This window comes from Eulemur rufifrons, chromosome 1, assembly GCF_041146395.1.
Source record: "Eulemur rufifrons isolate Redbay chromosome 1, OSU_ERuf_1, whole genome shotgun sequence".
NCBI lineage: Eukaryota > Metazoa > Chordata > Mammalia > Primates > Lemuridae > Eulemur > Eulemur rufifrons.
The window spans coordinates 85901517-85919473 of record NC_090983.1 but is presented as its reverse complement, the minus strand read 5'-3'; the positions used below and the strand labels follow the sequence as shown (position 1 = coordinate 85919473).

Genomic DNA, 17957 nt, shown 5'->3' with positions numbered 1-17957 from the left:
TATGTTATTAAGGTAGATTTAATAATAAACAGATTGCCTTCTTTTTATAAACTATTTTATTAATTTTTGATTAGGAAATATATACACATGGTTCCAAATTCAAAAGGCAAACAACAACATGTATGGTGAAGTGTGAGTTTCCTTCCCATTCCCATCCTTCTTTTGCCCCTCCCCAGAAGCTACCTCTGTTGCTAGTTTTTTATATATCCTTTTAGAAATAGTTTATTTTTTCTGAGTATCGGTGTACACCTTTCATTTATTTTTGCATTTGTATTGACATATAATTCACATGCCACAACATTCACCAATTTAAACTTTATAATTCAGTGCATTTTAATATATTCACAAGGTTGTGCTAATTCCAGTACACTTTCATCAACCTCAAACATAATCTGTACCCATTAGCAGTCACTCCCATGATGCTTTTTTAGAAATAAATGATAGCATAGCAGATATACTAATCTTCACCTTGCTCTTTTTACCTAAACATACATCTCAGAGATCTTTCCATATTAGGATACCCAAAGTGTCCCTATTCTTTTTAATGGTTCCATGTTATTCCATTATTTGGATAAACCATATAATATATCTAACCAGTCTCTGATTAATGGACATTTAGGTTATTTCCAGTCTTTGTTATAAGAAACAATGCTGCAGTAGATATCCTTATACATGATTATTTCCTACACATTAAGTATATGTAGAATAATTCTCCGTAAGTAGAATTCCTGGGTCAAAGGTCTTGGGTGCTCTAAATGTAGGAAGATTTTGACAAATTCCTCTCCTTTAAGGTTGCACTAGTGGACTTGTCCACTAGCAATGGGTGAGAGTACCTATTTCTTCACACTTTCAGTAGCACAATGCTCTTTTAAACAATCTCTGCTAATAGTGATAGGTATCTCATAATAAATTTTAATTTGCATTCCTCCTCTTAAGAATAAGGGCATATATCTTTTCATATGTTTGCATTGCCATTTGTGTTTTTCTTAAAGCAAAAAAAAAGAAAAAAATAGTGAACATTTTAGAGTTCTTCAGTTTGTCCTTTTATTTCCTAAACTTCCTCCTATCCACCTCCCCCAACAATTTCTTCAACCATTTTATTCCCTTGAAAAAAGCACTTTGCTAAAGTATTTCTGTGGGTCCTCAATGAACTCAAAAGCTCCCTAGCTTTGAGGGGCAATGGGATATTAAGCCTTGCCTCAGGTATTATACAATGTTTAAAAGCTTAGAAACCTAATTCAGTAACTTTAAAAGATGCTGAGAAATCTAGTCAGAGATTTAGAAACTAAAAATAACCTCTTGCTTTCCTAAAAGAGGTTTAAGCATAAATTTCTGGCAACCACAAGAAACAGATCAATCAGTTCCAAAGAAAGAAGTTGACAACTTTCAAACCTAGTTGCGAGTTGCCAATATTTAATTTTCCATTAAGGTTTGCTAGGAAGTTCATGTAAGTATACTGAGTCTCAAAAGAATTATGGTAAATCCCGTGGATAGGGAAGGGAATGGAAGATGGCAATTTTTGTGAGATGAGTGTGTGTTGGAAAGTGGCACACATCAGTGAACACAATCTTGGGCTCTGGGTTGCTGACCTGCTTTGGAGGTCAGCTATGGCTAGTGATTAAATAGTTGGCATCCTCAACATGACAGGGCTCCAACTGAGTTAGGCAGGCCTCTGAGAAATGTAACTCAGTCAGTAACCAAAACAGTGGCTGGTGATCTTGGCTTCCATTCAAATTGAAGAGTGAGCTACTCAAAAGCTGGCTGCAAGCTCTGAGCTTGCAGGGGGCCTCCAAACTGGCAGGCATCACTGGAGGATAATCTGGTTGGTGACCTTGCCATTGCTTTTGGGGGAATCTTCAAAGTTAGTATCTATATGCCTTTTTTTTTTGGAGCCACTCAATTTTAAAAATTTTTTTATTTTTAATTATTATTGGTACATACTAGTTATATATATTTACAGGGTACATTCAATATTTTTAAGAGAGAAATCCTCCTGTCTAGGAAGTAAAATGTGGCTGCTGTCATTCTGAAAGCTGAGCAAAAAGTAAGTCTGGAGAGTTTCAGTTTTCAGTATGATGCCTCTCCCTTTATCTCCACTGAGCCTGACGTTTCCAAGTCTGGAGGCTCTCTGGCTCGGTTTCTGTAGAAAGGAAACTGACAGGACAGTGGGAGGGAAAGGGATCCACTGTCCAACTTGTCCTTAAACAGACTTCCAATCAGTGCTGTTGTTCAGCCCCATCTTTCACACTGCTTTCAGAGATACATGGTTACTCCAAAACACTGACACTTACTGGGGTTCTACAGCAAGAACTGGGGTGCTCCCTGATAGCATCTCCCCTCTGCAGGTACATAGGTTTCAGTTCATGGCTCTGCTAGGTCGGTTTCCCTGGAGGCCTCCTTCTCTCTGCCTTTCTATAATCAGTTACAAAGGTCTCCTGATATATCTCATTAACAGCTCTTTTCATTCTCTTTCCTCTATTCCTATTGCTAATGCCTTCATATGGATTCTTAACATTTTCTTCCAGGTTTACTACAATAGTCTTTGAACTTGTGTGGTAGGCAGAACTTTTAAGATACCCCCTAGGATTCCTGTCCCCAGGTTATTTAATGAATCCCTAATCTAGGTAATGCTATAAAAGGACAATGCAGGTGTAATTAGGTTACTAATCAGCTGACCTTAAGACAGAAAGATGACTGGGTGGGATCAATATAATCACATGAACTCTTAAAAGCAGAGAAGGAAGGCTGAAAAATTCCTAGCAGAGTAGGATTTGGTGCAGTCTGAGGTGCAGGGGCCTATGTGCAAGGACCAGAGAGATGCCTCTAGGAGCTGACAGTGGCTCCCAGCTGACAGCCAGCAAAAAATGGGAAACTCATTCCTACAGCTGCAAGGAACTGAGTTTTGCCAACAATCAGAGGTGGATTCTTACCAAGCCTGGCAATTAGAGCCCAGCTGGCCAACACCTTGACTTCAGTCTTATGAAATCCAGAGCAGAGAAACTAGTAGGAGCCAGCTTGGACTTCTGACTTATAGAACTGTCAGATAATAAACGTGTGTTGTTTTAAGCTGCTGAGTTTGTGGTAATTTATTATGGTAGCAACAGAAAACAAATGTAACTTGTTTCTCCACATTGAGTTTTGCTTTTTATTTTTTTCTTAAAGAGATGGGGTCTCTCTCTGTTGCCCAGGCTGGAGTGCAATGGCACAATCATAGCTTACTGCAGCCTCGAACTCCTGAGTTCAAGTGATCCTCCTGCCTCAGCCTCCTGTAGTCAAGACTACAGGCTCATGCCACTACGCTCAGCTAAATTAAAAAAATTTTTTGTGCAGAGATGGGGTCTCACTATGTTGCCCAGGCTGATGTCAAACTCCTGGGCTCAATCGATCCTCCCGTCTTGTCCTCCCAAAGTGCTGGGATTAAGGTGTGAGCCACCGTGCCCAAAACTGCCACCGCACCCACAGGTTCCTGTGGGGAACCTGTTAGCCTTAGGGCCACATGTAGCCTTCTGGATCCCTGAATGCAGCCTTTTGACTAAATCTTAATTTTATAGAAAAATCATTTTAATAAACGGATTTGTTCTGTGAAGTTTGGATTTGGTCAAGGGGCTGCACTTGGGGATCTGGAGGGCCTTGAGGCTGCAGGTTCCCCACCGCTCTTCCCATTTTTGATCTAATGTCCCAACTGTTACCAGAGTTAGCTCTGAAAAATAAAACTCTGATAATTAATCTGCTGCTTATTAATACAAGTTATATCCTTAATGTATCATTTATAAATAATTTTATAAATAACATTATGTGTCTGACTTTGGTTTGTATTGATTTTATGAATTGACTTTTGCTTTTACACATGATCAGTCATCTTAGCTGGTACCTTAAGTGGTTATCCATGTCCGATGGAGAAGAAACAATAGGGCATGTCCAGAAATAGCTGGAGTAGGCTATAAATTTAGTTATGAAAAGACTTATGATCATGTGAGAAAGAGAAGATCAATACTTCAGCAACGACTGTGGTTATAAAAATGAGAAAAATGGAGAAGACTATAAGAAGTATTGAGAAACATAAAATAGGCATTGTGTTTTTTGATATGTGTGTATATATTTATATGTATGTATATATGTATAAATACATACATACATATATTTTATTTTATTTTATTTATTTATTTTTATTTCATCTTATTGTTATGGGGGATACAGAATTGCAGGTTACATACGTTGCTCCTGTACCGCCTTTCCCCCCAAGTCAGAGCTCCAGGCGTGTCTGTTCCCCAGATAGTGCGCGTTGCACCCATCATGTAGGTATATATCCCTCCCTTCCCCAGCCCCCCCTTCTCGAGTCAGCACCTTCAAGCGTTACCATTCCCCAAACGGTGCGCAATGCACTCATTGTATACATATATTTTAAATGTATTTTTTATATAAAGTGATACATGCTTATGGGAAAAATTCAACCATTATAGAAGAATTTAGGCCAGAGTCCAAAACTGGCAAATCATAGATAAATGCAATTAATCAAAGGGCTATTAGACTCCTACAGTTCTGTTATTATTTTATTTTGAGACTGAGTCTTGCTATGTTATCCGGGCTAGTCTCGAACTCCTGGGCTCACATGATCCTCCCACCTCAGCCTCCAGAACAGTATTTTATTTTTAAATCTAAATTTGAGTGACTTCAGATGGGTTCCAAACTTCCCAATTTGCCATGGTCCTACCTCATACACCCTCCTTTTCTAGTTTTACACCTGATCTCATTCATTCACTCATGGTTCCTGTTTTGTTTTTAGTCATATGAGTTTGTAATTCTGGCATAAAGTGTAAAGTCCCTACCACTTCTGCAAATCCCTTAATCTTATGCCCTAGAGCAAGATTCCTCCATAGTGTCAACAGACATTTTGAAAAAGATAGTTCTTGGTTTGGGGTGCAGTCTTGTTCACTGTTGGATTTCCAGCAGCATCCTGGGCCTCTACCCACTGGATGCTCCCTAGTTGCATCCCTCAGTCATGACAATCTAAAATGTCTCCAGACACTACAACCCTGGGGGGCAAAATGGCCCCCCGTTGAGAACCACTGTTCTAGAGAAACCTCTGGTAAGAGTTTCTAAGGTATCCTAGACAATGTCTATGTCAATAATAGCAATTATGTATTTGTATCTCCATCCCTTCCCCACTTGTTTTTTTTTGAGACAAGGTCTTGCTCTGTCTCCCAGGCTAGAGTGCAGTGGCATCATCATAGCTCACTACAACCTCACATTCCTGGGCTTGAGTGATCCTCCTGCGTCAGCCTCCCACGTAGCTGAGACTACATGAGTGTGCTACCATGCCCAGCTAATTTTTGTACTTTTTGTAGAGACGAGGTCTCGCTCTTACTCAGGCTGGTCTTGAACTCCTGACCACAAGTGATCCTCTCGCCTTGGCCTCCCAAAGTACTCAGATTATAGGCATGAACCACCATGCCTGGCCTCTATCACTTTTTTTAATATTTATTTTTACCCGTAACAATTTATTACAAGTATTATTCCTTATTCTTTCATACAACTGTACCATATGCCATATTTTGAAATAGCTAAAGATGTTTTCACTGAATGGGACTAATATAATTTGTTCATCAACCATGTACATCCCCCCATACCATTGATAAAATTTTTCCAAATGTGTGCATGGAAAAAGCTAGAGAATAGAGACCATAAACTGATGGAATATAAGGACAAAGAGAGATCGGGTGTATGGAGACAGCAAGCACTAAAGGGCTTTCTCTGCCAATGCTGCTGTTTGGTTCATTGCTTTGTGATCTCTTCCAAAGCAAGAATTGGGCTACAGAACAGCTGACTGCTTTTCCTGATAATCCTTGCTTCATGTTAAGAAAAGCATCTACAGAGAATGGGGATTTGAGATCACACAAGGGGATACCCAAGTGAGACAAAGATGATTGTGATGCCAAGAAAGGAAAGTAAGTGTACAAAGATTAGAAAGGGACCTGTAAGGATAAAGGCAAAACAGTCACAAATGTCTGAGAGCTAACCTTTCCTTTTATCTCATTTCCAGCCATGCACCTGATTACAGTTCCCTTCCACTACTTGGGTGGTAGTGTGTTCAAAGAGAACCATCTCTCCTGCTGCGTGGTACCATGCTCACCAATAGTGGGGCAGGGCAGATGGGGTCCAGAGGCATGCTCTGATGTTCTAAGAGTGAAATGTCTTCCCGTTATTAATAAGTGATCCAGGGGCCAGGTGTGGTGGCTCATGCCTATGATCCTAGCACTCTGGGAGGCCAAGGCTGGAGGATTGCTTGAGCTTAGGAGTTCAAGACCAGCCTGAGCATGAGCGAGACCCTGTCTTTACTTAAAATAGGTGGCACAAACCTACAGTCCCAGCCACTTGGGAGGCTGAGGCAGGAGGACTGCTTGAGCCTAGGAGTTTCAGATTGCAGTGAGCTACAATGATGCCACTGCGCTCTATCCAGGATGACAGAGTGAGACTCTGTCTCAAAAAAAAAAAAATGTGTCCAAGGCTTTGCAGGTCACAGGTTGTGCCAACCCATGACTCTGACCTTTCTGTGGATGAGTGGGACTCATGGTGAGTAAGATTCTGGACAGCCTGATCTCTTTTAGCAGATCTGATCACATTTACTAAATATCTAATGATGTTGCTATGAAATAATATAGCTGTGATTTTAGACATAATTTTCTCTTAGCTCTTCAGAATTTCATTAGTGGTTCCAGAAGATGCCAGAGATCCCATGTAGAAATAACCATGAAGCCAGGAGAATTGCTTGAGGCCAGGAGTTCGAGACCAGCCTGGGCAACATAGTGAGACCTTGTCTCAACAAAAAATGGAAAAAGTAGCTGGGCGTGGTGGTCCATGCCTGTAGTCCTAGCTACTTGGGAGACTGAGGCGGATCACTTGAGCCCAGGAGTTTAAGGCTGCAGTGAGCTAGGATGGTGCCACTGTACTTCAGCTCAGGCAATAAAGCGAGACCCTATCTTTAAAAAAACAAAAAAAAGAAAGAAAGAAATAACCATGAAAAGCAATATAATACAAAATAAAAAAAGAAAGGCAACTCATACCTTGTGGTGCAATTTTGTTTGGTTTGTTGCTTTGCGATCTCTTCCAAGACAAGAAACGGGCTACGGAACAGCTGCCCACTTTTCCTGATTATCTTTTGCTTCATGGCAGTTAGACTATTCCATTCTCGAACAAACCTCAAAATCTGGCAGAAAAATGAGATAATAAAATGAGTTAACAGCTTACCAGGCATCTATTTTCCTTTGAAAGTGAGGCTATTTACAACATCAGGAAACTGATGTTTGTTATATCCCCAATATAGGCTTTTGAATTCCACAATTTAAGGCTTTCTTCAATTTGATGCAGTTTTCATATCTTTACTGTAACCTATCTATGGCCATTTCTCAAGAGCTCTCTTTTAATCCAAAGATTCTCTAAAGGCACGTTTCAGGACACACAACGTATGCCCCTAACACACATAGGGACCAACAGTGATGATGTGCTCACTGAGACCGGAAGAGCTGTGGAAGCACATACTGCAGCGAAGGCAAAGGCAAAACTGGGTGACAGAAGGACAGTGCAGCATCTGAGAATCGCTTTGTAAATGATGCCTAAGTTACCATAGGAAAAAGCCATCAATAAATCTGGGACATTTTTATTAGGTTAACCATTACTCTTACTCACCAGTCAATTATACACAACTGGCTATTATCAGGGAATCTGAGAATCAGGATTAGATATTACCCAAGAAAACAGGTACTGCTACTTTTTCCTTTAAGACAGGTGCAGATGACCTGTGAGTCATGCTTCATTTTCACTGAAAGGGTAAAAAAGTAATCACTATTTTCTTGTAAAAAATGGTATACTGCATGCTGGGCCAATCCCTGTATATGATGACCCTTCTCAGCAGTGAAGGTAAATCAGCCACAGATCAGAATTAAGGCCTCCCTGGCAGGTACTTGGCCTGGAGCTGCGTGCTGGTGCTTCTGACAATGAATCAAGAATCGCCCAACATGGTATTATTCCTGCTCTCAGAATTTGTCATTGTTAGAACTTAACCTTAAAAGATAAAATGTGATTCTGTCAGATACAAATATCACAGTTGCTAATCCTGTGGATGAGAAATTAAATGATCTGAGGATGATTCTATCCACAGAAACAGCAACTCTAGGTGTGATCATTTGCCAAGGAAGCGGATTTTATGTTTATTCTTAGCATTGGGGTAATTAGTAGGCACTGCCTGGATTGATGAAAATGCAACCAGTGATATGACTCTGCAAGAGGCCACAAAGTACTTTTTTACTAAACTAAAAATGATCATTAAAATTACTAAAACAATTTTATTTAAAACATATGAATCTATTTTATTTAAAACTATTCTTACCAATGAACGATTTTGTTTCAGCAGAAAGCTTGCTGGTAAATCTTCCCAAAGGTCTAATTTTATATCCAATGGAATGAAATTACAGTTCATCTGTTTTCCATCCTGATTATAGATTACAGAGACATTATTAATTCATTTTTGTGTACGCAGTTGTAACAATTTTAAAAGAAAATAATTATATTATGGCATAATATGTCCAGTCTCCGAAGAGACAAACTACAGTTTATCTAGACAAGGTCTGTCCCACAGGGGTCCCCCGAAGGGCAGTGAGCCAGGAGGGAGGCAGGCTGTCTGCTGAGCTCTCTGTGCCGCCACTGCCCGCGCCTAACCAGAGCCTATGCCTTCAGCCTGGAATGCGGTTCACTACCCTGTCATACTCTTCTCTACTGCCTAATCTAGAAAACAAGTATCAAAACAATAAAACTGGACACTGCAAATCAATACAGAAGAATATTACATCCTAAAAGTTAACAGTAGTATGTCCACTCCCAAATCTCAAATAAACACGTTTATAATCATTGACAATGTTAAGTACCACATCAAAGAAGGAGGACAAGGAATAATCTAAATAACCTTCCCCAAATCGGTTCATGTATCTACCCATTGTTACAGAGCAAGGAAGTAAGAAGGTAGAAAGAATAATTCCGGAGGAATTATTTTAAAATTTGCTCCTCAAAAGCAATGGAGCAAAGTTAGCCCATGAGGACCCTGCCAATTTTCCACCTGGAGAGTAAGTAGGAGTGTGTTTAGGTTCCAACGATCAGCTGCACAATATCCTGAAATCTTAAGGGTAAAAAGTAACCACATACAGGGCTGTGGTAAGTTAAACGTGGGTAGAGGTATTTCTTTTATAAAGGGGAAGAAGAACCTCTTACACGAAAATCTATTAAATGAATAACAGTAGAACTCATATCCTAATTCTCTCAGCCAAAAAGAAATGCTACAGCTCCCACTATTTGGAGAAAAGAAACCCACAAAAAGTATGTGCTTACTGATTAAAGTTTAAATATATAATATATAATTCTAAACCCTGAATTAGACTTGGGATCCTGGCTGAAATGAATAGTTTTAATGCAACACAGGATGCTAAATGTCTGTGACTGCTTTTCCTTTCGAGGGTGTTCTTTTAGGCAGTCAACTAGGCTTTTTATCCAAATTTCTACTTCTAGATTTTACTTTAGCTCTTCTAAAGTGAAAAGGAAAGTTTTCATCTCAACTCCACTGTACCTGCAAAAAGATAGGTTGACATTTCATCTACTTAGAGTCTTGTGTTTAGAAAATTAACTGAGTGATAATGTTTTATGATACAGGGATGTGTAACAGTCATAAAAATACATTTGAGACCATTAACAGAGATGGTCAAGAAGGTGCGGTGGCCCATGCTACACAGGCCGGGTGGCAGAGCCAGAATACAGGTCAGTGAGGCTGTTGTTCTAGTTGAGTTTGGCAGCAGGCATGCTCTACCCTCTACCTGGAGTTTGCAGTTTCTCTCCCTATCTCCACCCCAAGAGGGATACTGATCAGATGATCAGGAGGCAGAGGTTTCACCATACAGAGTACAGGTTAACTCCTTAAGGAGTTTAAGGGCTTCTGAATTCCTGTGGTGTGCTCTGTCAGGTGTCTGCTGTTGGCTTATCTACCTTCAAGCTCATCTGGGGACCACTTCTCTGTTCCTCTCATGTGATGGTCTGAGAAAGAAGCACAGCCTACAGCTCCTCCCACATGAGCGATGAGGGTGGCTCAAGCACTGAGCAGAGGAGTTATTGGTACTCTCTGTAGTCTGGGTCACCATTGGCGTCTAGTGGCTCCACATGGTAGACCAGGCTCCAAGCCTCCCAGAGGAGCATTGTCCCTGGCTTGGTTCTTGGTGTCTGTCTCTCAGCTTTGGTCCCATGCTGGAGGCTGTGGGGGATCTTGGTGTTCATGATCCTAGCCATCTCCTCCTAAATGAAGATTATTACATGGCACATCATCTATCTATATCTATATTTGGTTTAGTGGAAAACCTGTAACTGAAAGTTTCATCATCTCCAACATAAGTTATCTTTTAACATATCAAGGCCGGGCGTGGTGGCTCACGCCTGTAATCCTAGCACTCTGGGAGGTCGAGGTGGGCGGATCGTTTGAGCTCAGAAGTTCGAGACCAGCCTGAGCAAGAGCGAGACCCCATCTCTACTAAAAATAGAAAGAAATTATATGGACAGCTAAAAATATATATAGAAAAAAAATTAGCCGGGCATGGTGGTGCATGCCTGTAGTCCCAGCTACTTGGGAGGCTGAGACAGGAGGATCGCTTGAGCTCAGGAGTTTCAGGTTGCTGTGAGCTAGGCTAACGCCACGGCACTCACTCTAGCCTGGGCAACAGAGTGAGACTCTGTCTCAAAAAAAAAACAAAAAACAAACATATCAATAAAATGGACCATGAGTTTAAAAAATTACAAATATTATACTTATAAAGATTAGAAAATTGCAATTGCAGACCAAATAATAGATTCATAATCTTAGCAATTTTTCCCTCAAATACTCACACTAGTTTACCTAGGCCATAGATTCTGACATGATCCCTGAGATCCTTCCAGAGGTGCCACAAAGTCAGAAGTGTTTTCATGTTAATAGTAAGATATTAATACTATTTGCCTTTTTCTCTCTCATTCTCTCACAAATGTATGGTGAAGTTTTTCCAGTGGCTACATGATGTGATATCTCAACAAACTGAATGCAGAGGCAGATATGAGAATCCCATTGTCTTCTATTAAGACTTTAGAGAAAATTGTTAAAAATGTAAAACAATAGTACTCTTCTCACTAAATATACTTTGCCTTAGAAAAGATAATTATTTTTAATAAAATGTTTACATAAATATATAATGAGTTTATTACTGCTACTTTTAAGTGATTAAATGAATATATTTAAGAGTCTCCATTTTAACTTCAAATACAGGAAATATCAATAGATATAACCCATATAAACAAAAGCTGTCTGGGGCCAGGCACAGTGATGCCTGTAATCTCAGCATTTTGGGAGGCTGAGGTTGGGGGGAGGATCACTTGAAGCCAGGAGTTGGAGACCAGCCTGGGAAACATAGTGAGATCCAGTCTCTATATTAAAAGGAAACTGGCTAGGTGTGGTGGTGTGCTACTTGGTAGGCTGAGGTGGAAGGATTCCTTGATCCCAGGCGATCGAGATTACAACGAGCTATAACGCCACTGCACTCCAGCATGGGCAACAGAGTGAGACCCTGTCTCTAAAACAAACAAACAAAAATTTCAGGCACTGCTAAGCTAGGCTATAGCAGGAATCAGCAATCATATGACAAAAGCTTCCTAGAATTTACTCAGTATGAATAAGCAGGTCCACTGCTGCTCCTGTTGCTACAAATGAGCAGTGCAGGAGCTACATTTATTGAGAGTTCATGTTGGCTGGGCACCGTGCTAAGTGCTTCCCAGGACCCAGCTCGTTTTATCCTTGCAACAGAGCCTCTCCACATTCTAGCGTTGAGGAAACTGAAGCATGGAGCACTTGAGTACTGTTTCCAAGACTACACAGTTAGTAACAGATTTGAGTTGAGGCAGTCTGACCTTGAGGTCTATATTCTTAATGACTACATTGTTTTGTCTCTCATGGTCTATAGATTTTACACAGGAATTTAGAAATTAGCTTTAAGGAGGTAAATAATTAGATGCCTGTCTTATTGTTAATAAAATTAAATATTTCCATTGAAAAATGAAAGAAGGAAGTCATTTTTATGTTTCAAGCTACAGAATTGCATGATGCTTACCTCAGTGTAGAGGTGAATCCGGTCAGTGTTCTTACTTGCGCAAAACAGTAAGGTGTCATATGCTGGCAAAGCGTCTGAACTCTTCAACTGTTCTAATGAAGAAGAAAAAAGAGAACCTGAAGCTATCTAAAATAGCTTATTTTAATCTTCTGTAGGTTAGAATGATGAAATAGCTATGTAAAAAATATCAATATGTTTGACAAAGAATGTGTGTCTAGTCTTGAAATAAAACTACCGTGATAGGCAATTTAAGAACATATCAGCTTATGTGGCACTAGTTGCTTCACATTTTTGCTAATGACCTAACAAGAAACAAACAGATTCAGAATTAGCTGGAAAAAATACAGGTTAGGCATAGGAAGGATTCTTGTCAACAAGAGTTGTCACTGGTCTTGAAGGAGTTTAGAATCTGTCCCTTTTGCTAGGGTAGATTTAACCTGAGACCAAATGGGCACCATTTTGATTATCAGCAGCAATACAGCTATGCTGAGGGCCACTTATGCCTGATTCCCTGTGCCCAGGTGCTGCACATTCACAAAAGGAGATGAGTAGACAAGCTTCTTTTCTAATAATCTCTTCTTATTTGGTTCTTTCTCAGTCTTACTGTCTAATTTATTCTGCAAGGGAGAAAGGATTATCAAAGCTGGTCTAAACAACAATTATAGTTAACACTTAGCTAGCACATTGTGCTAGGCACCGTTTTAAGTACATATACTAACACCTCTTGGAAATAAATAGTGCATTTTACACAAGAGGAAACTGAGGCACATTAACTTGCCCAGGGTAAGAGGATTTAAACTCAGTATTCTGGTTCTAGAGCCTGTGCTCTTAACCTCTGTCATAGTTCCTCCATGACTTTTTAAATTACTTTCTCATATGCAGAAATCTATCCTAATTTGTGTTTGTCTTGTTTTTTTCTTTTTGTTTTTAAGAGATAGGGTCTTGTTCTAACACCCAGGTTGGAGTGTAGTGGCATGACCATAGCTCACTGCAGGCTTGAACTCCTGGGCTCAAGTGATCCTCCTGCCTCAGCCTCTCAAGTAGCTAGGACTACCGGTGCATGCCACCATGCTTGGTAAATTTTCTTATTTTTTGTGTAGAGATGGGGTCTCGCTACGTTGCCCAGGCTGGTCTCAAACTCTTGGCCTCAAGCGATCTTCTCACCTCAGCCTCCCGAACTGTTGGGATTACAGGCGTGAGCCACTGTGCCTGGCCAACACTTCATTTTAAGGCAATGAATCTGACTCCAAATTTTATCAGTGTTTAAAAGCAACTATTAATAACTTAGAAGAAAAACTTCAATAGTCTTATCCCAACAAGTTTGGGTTTGTTTTCATAAGAATATCTATCTGTAGGTTACTGTGGTCACTAAATGAGTAACAAGGAAAATAACCCAAAAGTACTCATACGCTTTTGCCAGCTGGCCCATAAAAGATAGTGATGTGTGCCACACAGGCTGGTATTTGCTAACCATCACAGTTATAAATAATGAATGGAATCAACCAAAAAGTAAATAAATGTGAAACATTACATAGTTGGTTCCAAATGTAGTCGTGATTCATATAGCCTTGAAATTATGTTCCTTAAAAACATTTTTTTTAAAAAAAACTTTAAAAAATATGTTAAGTATAGCCATCTAAAAGAATTTTTGTGTAAAGGATTAATAATATGCTAAGTAGTTGTTAATCATCTGTCAATCTTACTGTTTTGTCCATAACCACCTCCCAAATATCAAAACAGCACCCTCACTGTGTGAATGGGTAGGCTTAGTTGAGGCTGGGCAACAGGCCTGGTGGCAGCACACGCAGCTATTTATCAGTTTTGCTCTATGTGTAATGTCTGAATGCCAACAGACACACTCAGCTCTTCCAGCCATCTGGTGTTTAAGTATGTGGTTACAAATGGTTGGTATTTTTAATATAAAAGGAACCTGGAACAAGGTAGCAATTGCAAATCTAATAACAGTATTACGTATTAAAGTATGTAGCTATTATTTGGATGCTGGAAATGGAAACAAGACTTACCATTACCTGGATGGGGTGTAAGTCTGTCTTCCCTTTCAATTGTTGATGTTTCTTCCTTGCTCTCAGCCAACTGGTCAGGATCTGACTGTGCAAGGACTTGTTTTTCACAGTCTGAGCTAGTTCGAACTTTTGTGGAGGTGTTTTTCTGAGAATCATCCTTCTTACTTTTGTTTTTATCCTGGATATGGTTGAGGCTATCTATATGTACAATTATTAAAATCAAACAGTAATTTACATTTAAAAGTACAGTTTAAAAAGTCACAGCTATGTCTTATAAAAAGAAACAAAGTTAATGATGTTTGTTCCTTCTTTTAAAACATAAATCAGGAGCATACTATACAGCCAGTACTAGTCTAGGTGCTGAAGAGACAGCAAGGAACAAGACAGGTTGCCTGCCTCCTGGAGATTCCATTCTAAGTGGCAGAAATAGACACTAACGTAAACAAATAAATAAACAACACAACCAAGGTTTTGTCAGTAAGGGGTTGCAAGGAGTACTACCAGAGCAAAAGTCGTAAGGGCCAAGCTCTCAGGAGTCCCATTTGATTTGAGAGCTCTTCAGGAATCTAGGAAGCCTGGCCTCAGGGACTACATTCTTGGATTAGATTCTAAATGTAACTGTAAGCCATTATACAGTTTTAGGCAAGAGAATAATAATGATCTAAACTTTTAAAGGATCACTCTGGCTGCTGTGCACAGAAGGATCACAATGAGGGAGACTAGTATGGAAGCTATTAAGGTCTGGAAGAAAGATGATGGTAGCTTGAGTAGGCTGGTAGCAATAAAGTGGCTAGAATCAAGATTTATTCTGGAGGTTACTTGATGGATTGAGTGTAGGCATCAAGTAAGATATCAAGGATACTGCCTAGGTGTTTAGCGTGATGTAGTAAAAATCAAAGAAGAGAAGATTTGGGTATTAGATGTGGCAGTGGTGAAGAATCGAGAGTTCTACTTTGGACATGTTAAGCTTGAGAGATCCATTGGACACCCAGGCAAAGATGTTACATAGGCCACTGGATAGATACAGCCTGGAATTCAAGTGAGAGATATAGATTTGGACGCTATGAGGTGTAAGATGTTGTATGAAATACAGATGTTAAGAACAAAGCACAGGAGAAGTGCTACATATTGACAAATATTAGCATTCAATACATACTATACCAAATTTTCTCTACTGCACTAGAGACTGTATTAGCAACCTTCGTAGTCTATAACATTCTAATATTGCTCTTCTAAGTTTCTGAATTCTACTCTTTCCTCAAAGTGTTAAATGGAAGCCATTACTTAAAAATTTAGATGAATTAGAATTAATTCCACTTTTCCATACTGTTGGGGTGAATCCAAATCAAGGTTGCCAATTTGGAGTAATGTAAATCTAATAATAACTTTTATATATAGTAATATCACTGTTACTTAGAATATTTCTCTCTAATCAGACTTTTATATTCAGAAAAGGTAGTCAGGTTTTTTTTTAAGTTGCTTGACAGGCCACTTATTAAATCATGCGTCTAGGAACTTTCATTGTTGCTCTTGGTATCACAGAGGAAAAGCCAGAACAATAAAACCCATATTAAACTATGATTTTTGTTGCTAAATCTCTGAAGGTATATACTTACTGTAAACAGACATTATTTTATAGTCACGACATAATTATTTTTATTGCCTGTAGCAGTTGGGAATTGCATGGGATCATGCTAATTGTGGTAGGGATATTACATGGAATAAACTTGTGATTCCAATTTAGTTCATAGACAACAGGCGTCCACATTACAAATATAACCACCCAGATGGCAGACTTGTCAATTTTGGTAGGAGCACCCAGAAGCGAAAGAGGGAAGATTCAGCTCCTGATTAAATTTTCCTTCAGATCAGAACTAAGACAGAGAGGAAAGCAAGGCAGGAAGAAGGAATTGCAATATCAGAGTTTGTATCTTAGCTGAGTCTTGGTCAATGTCAATATTCTGAAGAATTAATGTATGATGGAAAATTAGATGTGTAAAATTATTACAAATGATAAAATAAAACGAGTACTTCCAGTTTCCAAAACTGTCAACTTGGCATTTTTCATTACCATAAAAATGCTCTCTAAAATTGGAAACAAAAGAACACTAATGATCTTTTTTTTGTAATAACCATGGGTATTAATAACCATTTCAGAAACTAAACATCAGGAAACGACATATCATGCTATAAAAACATACCTCAGGTAAGTTTATGATTTCTGACTTTGTTTTAGAAACAAATGAACCCATAAAACAGACATCAAATTGGTTCTTAAAAGAAGATCTATAAAGGAATTTTGCTGATTCGTCAAGCAAGAAAAATGGCACAATGAATACTGACTAGGCCAAAGAAGCTACACTGGATTATTTTGCTATTTAAACATAAAAATAATCTATAATTTCCTTAAAAACAAGTATTATCTACAGAGGAAAGAAAACAGCAGGTCTATGACTATAAGGCATATTTGCTACCATAGCAACAGAGCTTCTTTTCCTACCCACTGAATTCACATCCTGCTGACATTAATCAGAAATGTCCATTTGTGCCAAATTAATGCCATATCACAGACGCTTGGGGATATACATTCTTGACAGAACTGGGAGATTTTCACATTCCACAAGGGATAAATTCAGTCTTCACTATGTGAAGTTCTTACTCCAGTTTAAAAGCTAAAGTCGTGCTGAGTCACACTAACCTTTGATAACAGCAGTTTCTAAAAGCACAGGTTATCCAAAGACACCACTGCCAGCCCCCACCTCCATGGTCACCTTCCGTGTACTCACCAGCACTGCCTTGAGGATTCTCACACATTTCACAATAAGGTAACACTGAATTATTGATATAGGTACAGAAACTACACTGCCAGCCTTCTCTAGGAACAGCTGGGGTGGCTGACTGGGACTTGGCTTCATGGACACCGTCCATGAGTGGAGCTTTGGTTTGCCTGGGCCATGATGGTGTCTCCTCAGGGAGACTGCAGTGGTCACTGGTGGCAACCAATTTCAATCTTTTAGCTTCAGATTCAAAATCACTTTCATAATCAGTGGTATCTCTTGCAACTATTTTTCTGTGGTCTGATGCCACTCCAGTTTTTTCCTCCTCGAATATCCTTGATTCATCACAGGAGGTCACCAACTGTCTTTTTTTAGGTTTTGGTAAAAAGAATGATCGAATATCATGCTGTTTTTCTTTTTCGAACTAAGAAAAAAGCAAATAATTAAAGTTAAGAAACAATATGTTCTTAAATGAAAAAACTTGACAAAATAATTTCATTAACTATATTGCCTTATCCTTTGAATACCTTTTTGAAAATGACTTCAATTATGCTATGGCTATACACACACACACACACACACACACACACACAAACAAAATATCATGAACACATCCATGTACTTTCTATGTCTAACTTTTTTCTTAGCACATACTAGTGCCAAGCACTTTACATACATTAACTCATTTAATCCTCATGTCAGCTCTGTGAGGTAGGTACTATTATTATTTCCATATTGCAGATGAGGAAACTGACATTTTAGGGAGGTAAAGTAATTTGGTTAGAGAATTTATATAGTAAAAATATACTTCATAACCTATCTGCCCTAGGTATATGTCAGGGAAAGGAAGCAATTATGTATTTGAATATTTCAAGTCAATCAAGAACCTAGAAAAATGCTTTCATACCCAAACTATAAATACAATGTTGATAAACAATGCTATTCATATTAAAATGTTTTCTTGACCAGGAAGCACTTTTCAAACAATATTAAAG

The 17957-nt window shown here is 39.0% G+C and overlaps 1 protein-coding gene across 2 annotated transcripts in view; it reads right to left on the bottom strand.

The window, feature by feature from the left end:
* The window catches only part of ZRANB3 (zinc finger RANBP2-type containing 3), a 212900-nt gene that overhangs the window by 8104 nt on the left and 186839 nt on the right, over positions 1 to 17957 (bottom strand). Inside the window, exons 12-16 of one of the 2 annotated variants that reach the window (XM_069473214.1) lie at positions 16972 to 17386; positions 14186 to 14395; positions 12162 to 12253; positions 8384 to 8485; positions 7062 to 7204 (exon numbers count right to left, since the gene is read on the bottom strand). In XM_069473214.1, the coding sequence (XP_069329315.1) occupies positions 7062 to 7204; positions 8384 to 8485; positions 12162 to 12253; positions 14186 to 14395; positions 16972 to 17386 (962 nt within the window). The remainder of the gene's footprint in view (positions 1 to 7061; positions 7205 to 8383; positions 8486 to 12161; positions 12254 to 14185; positions 14396 to 16971; positions 17387 to 17957) is intronic. The other variant, XM_069473223.1, reaches the window with a different exon arrangement.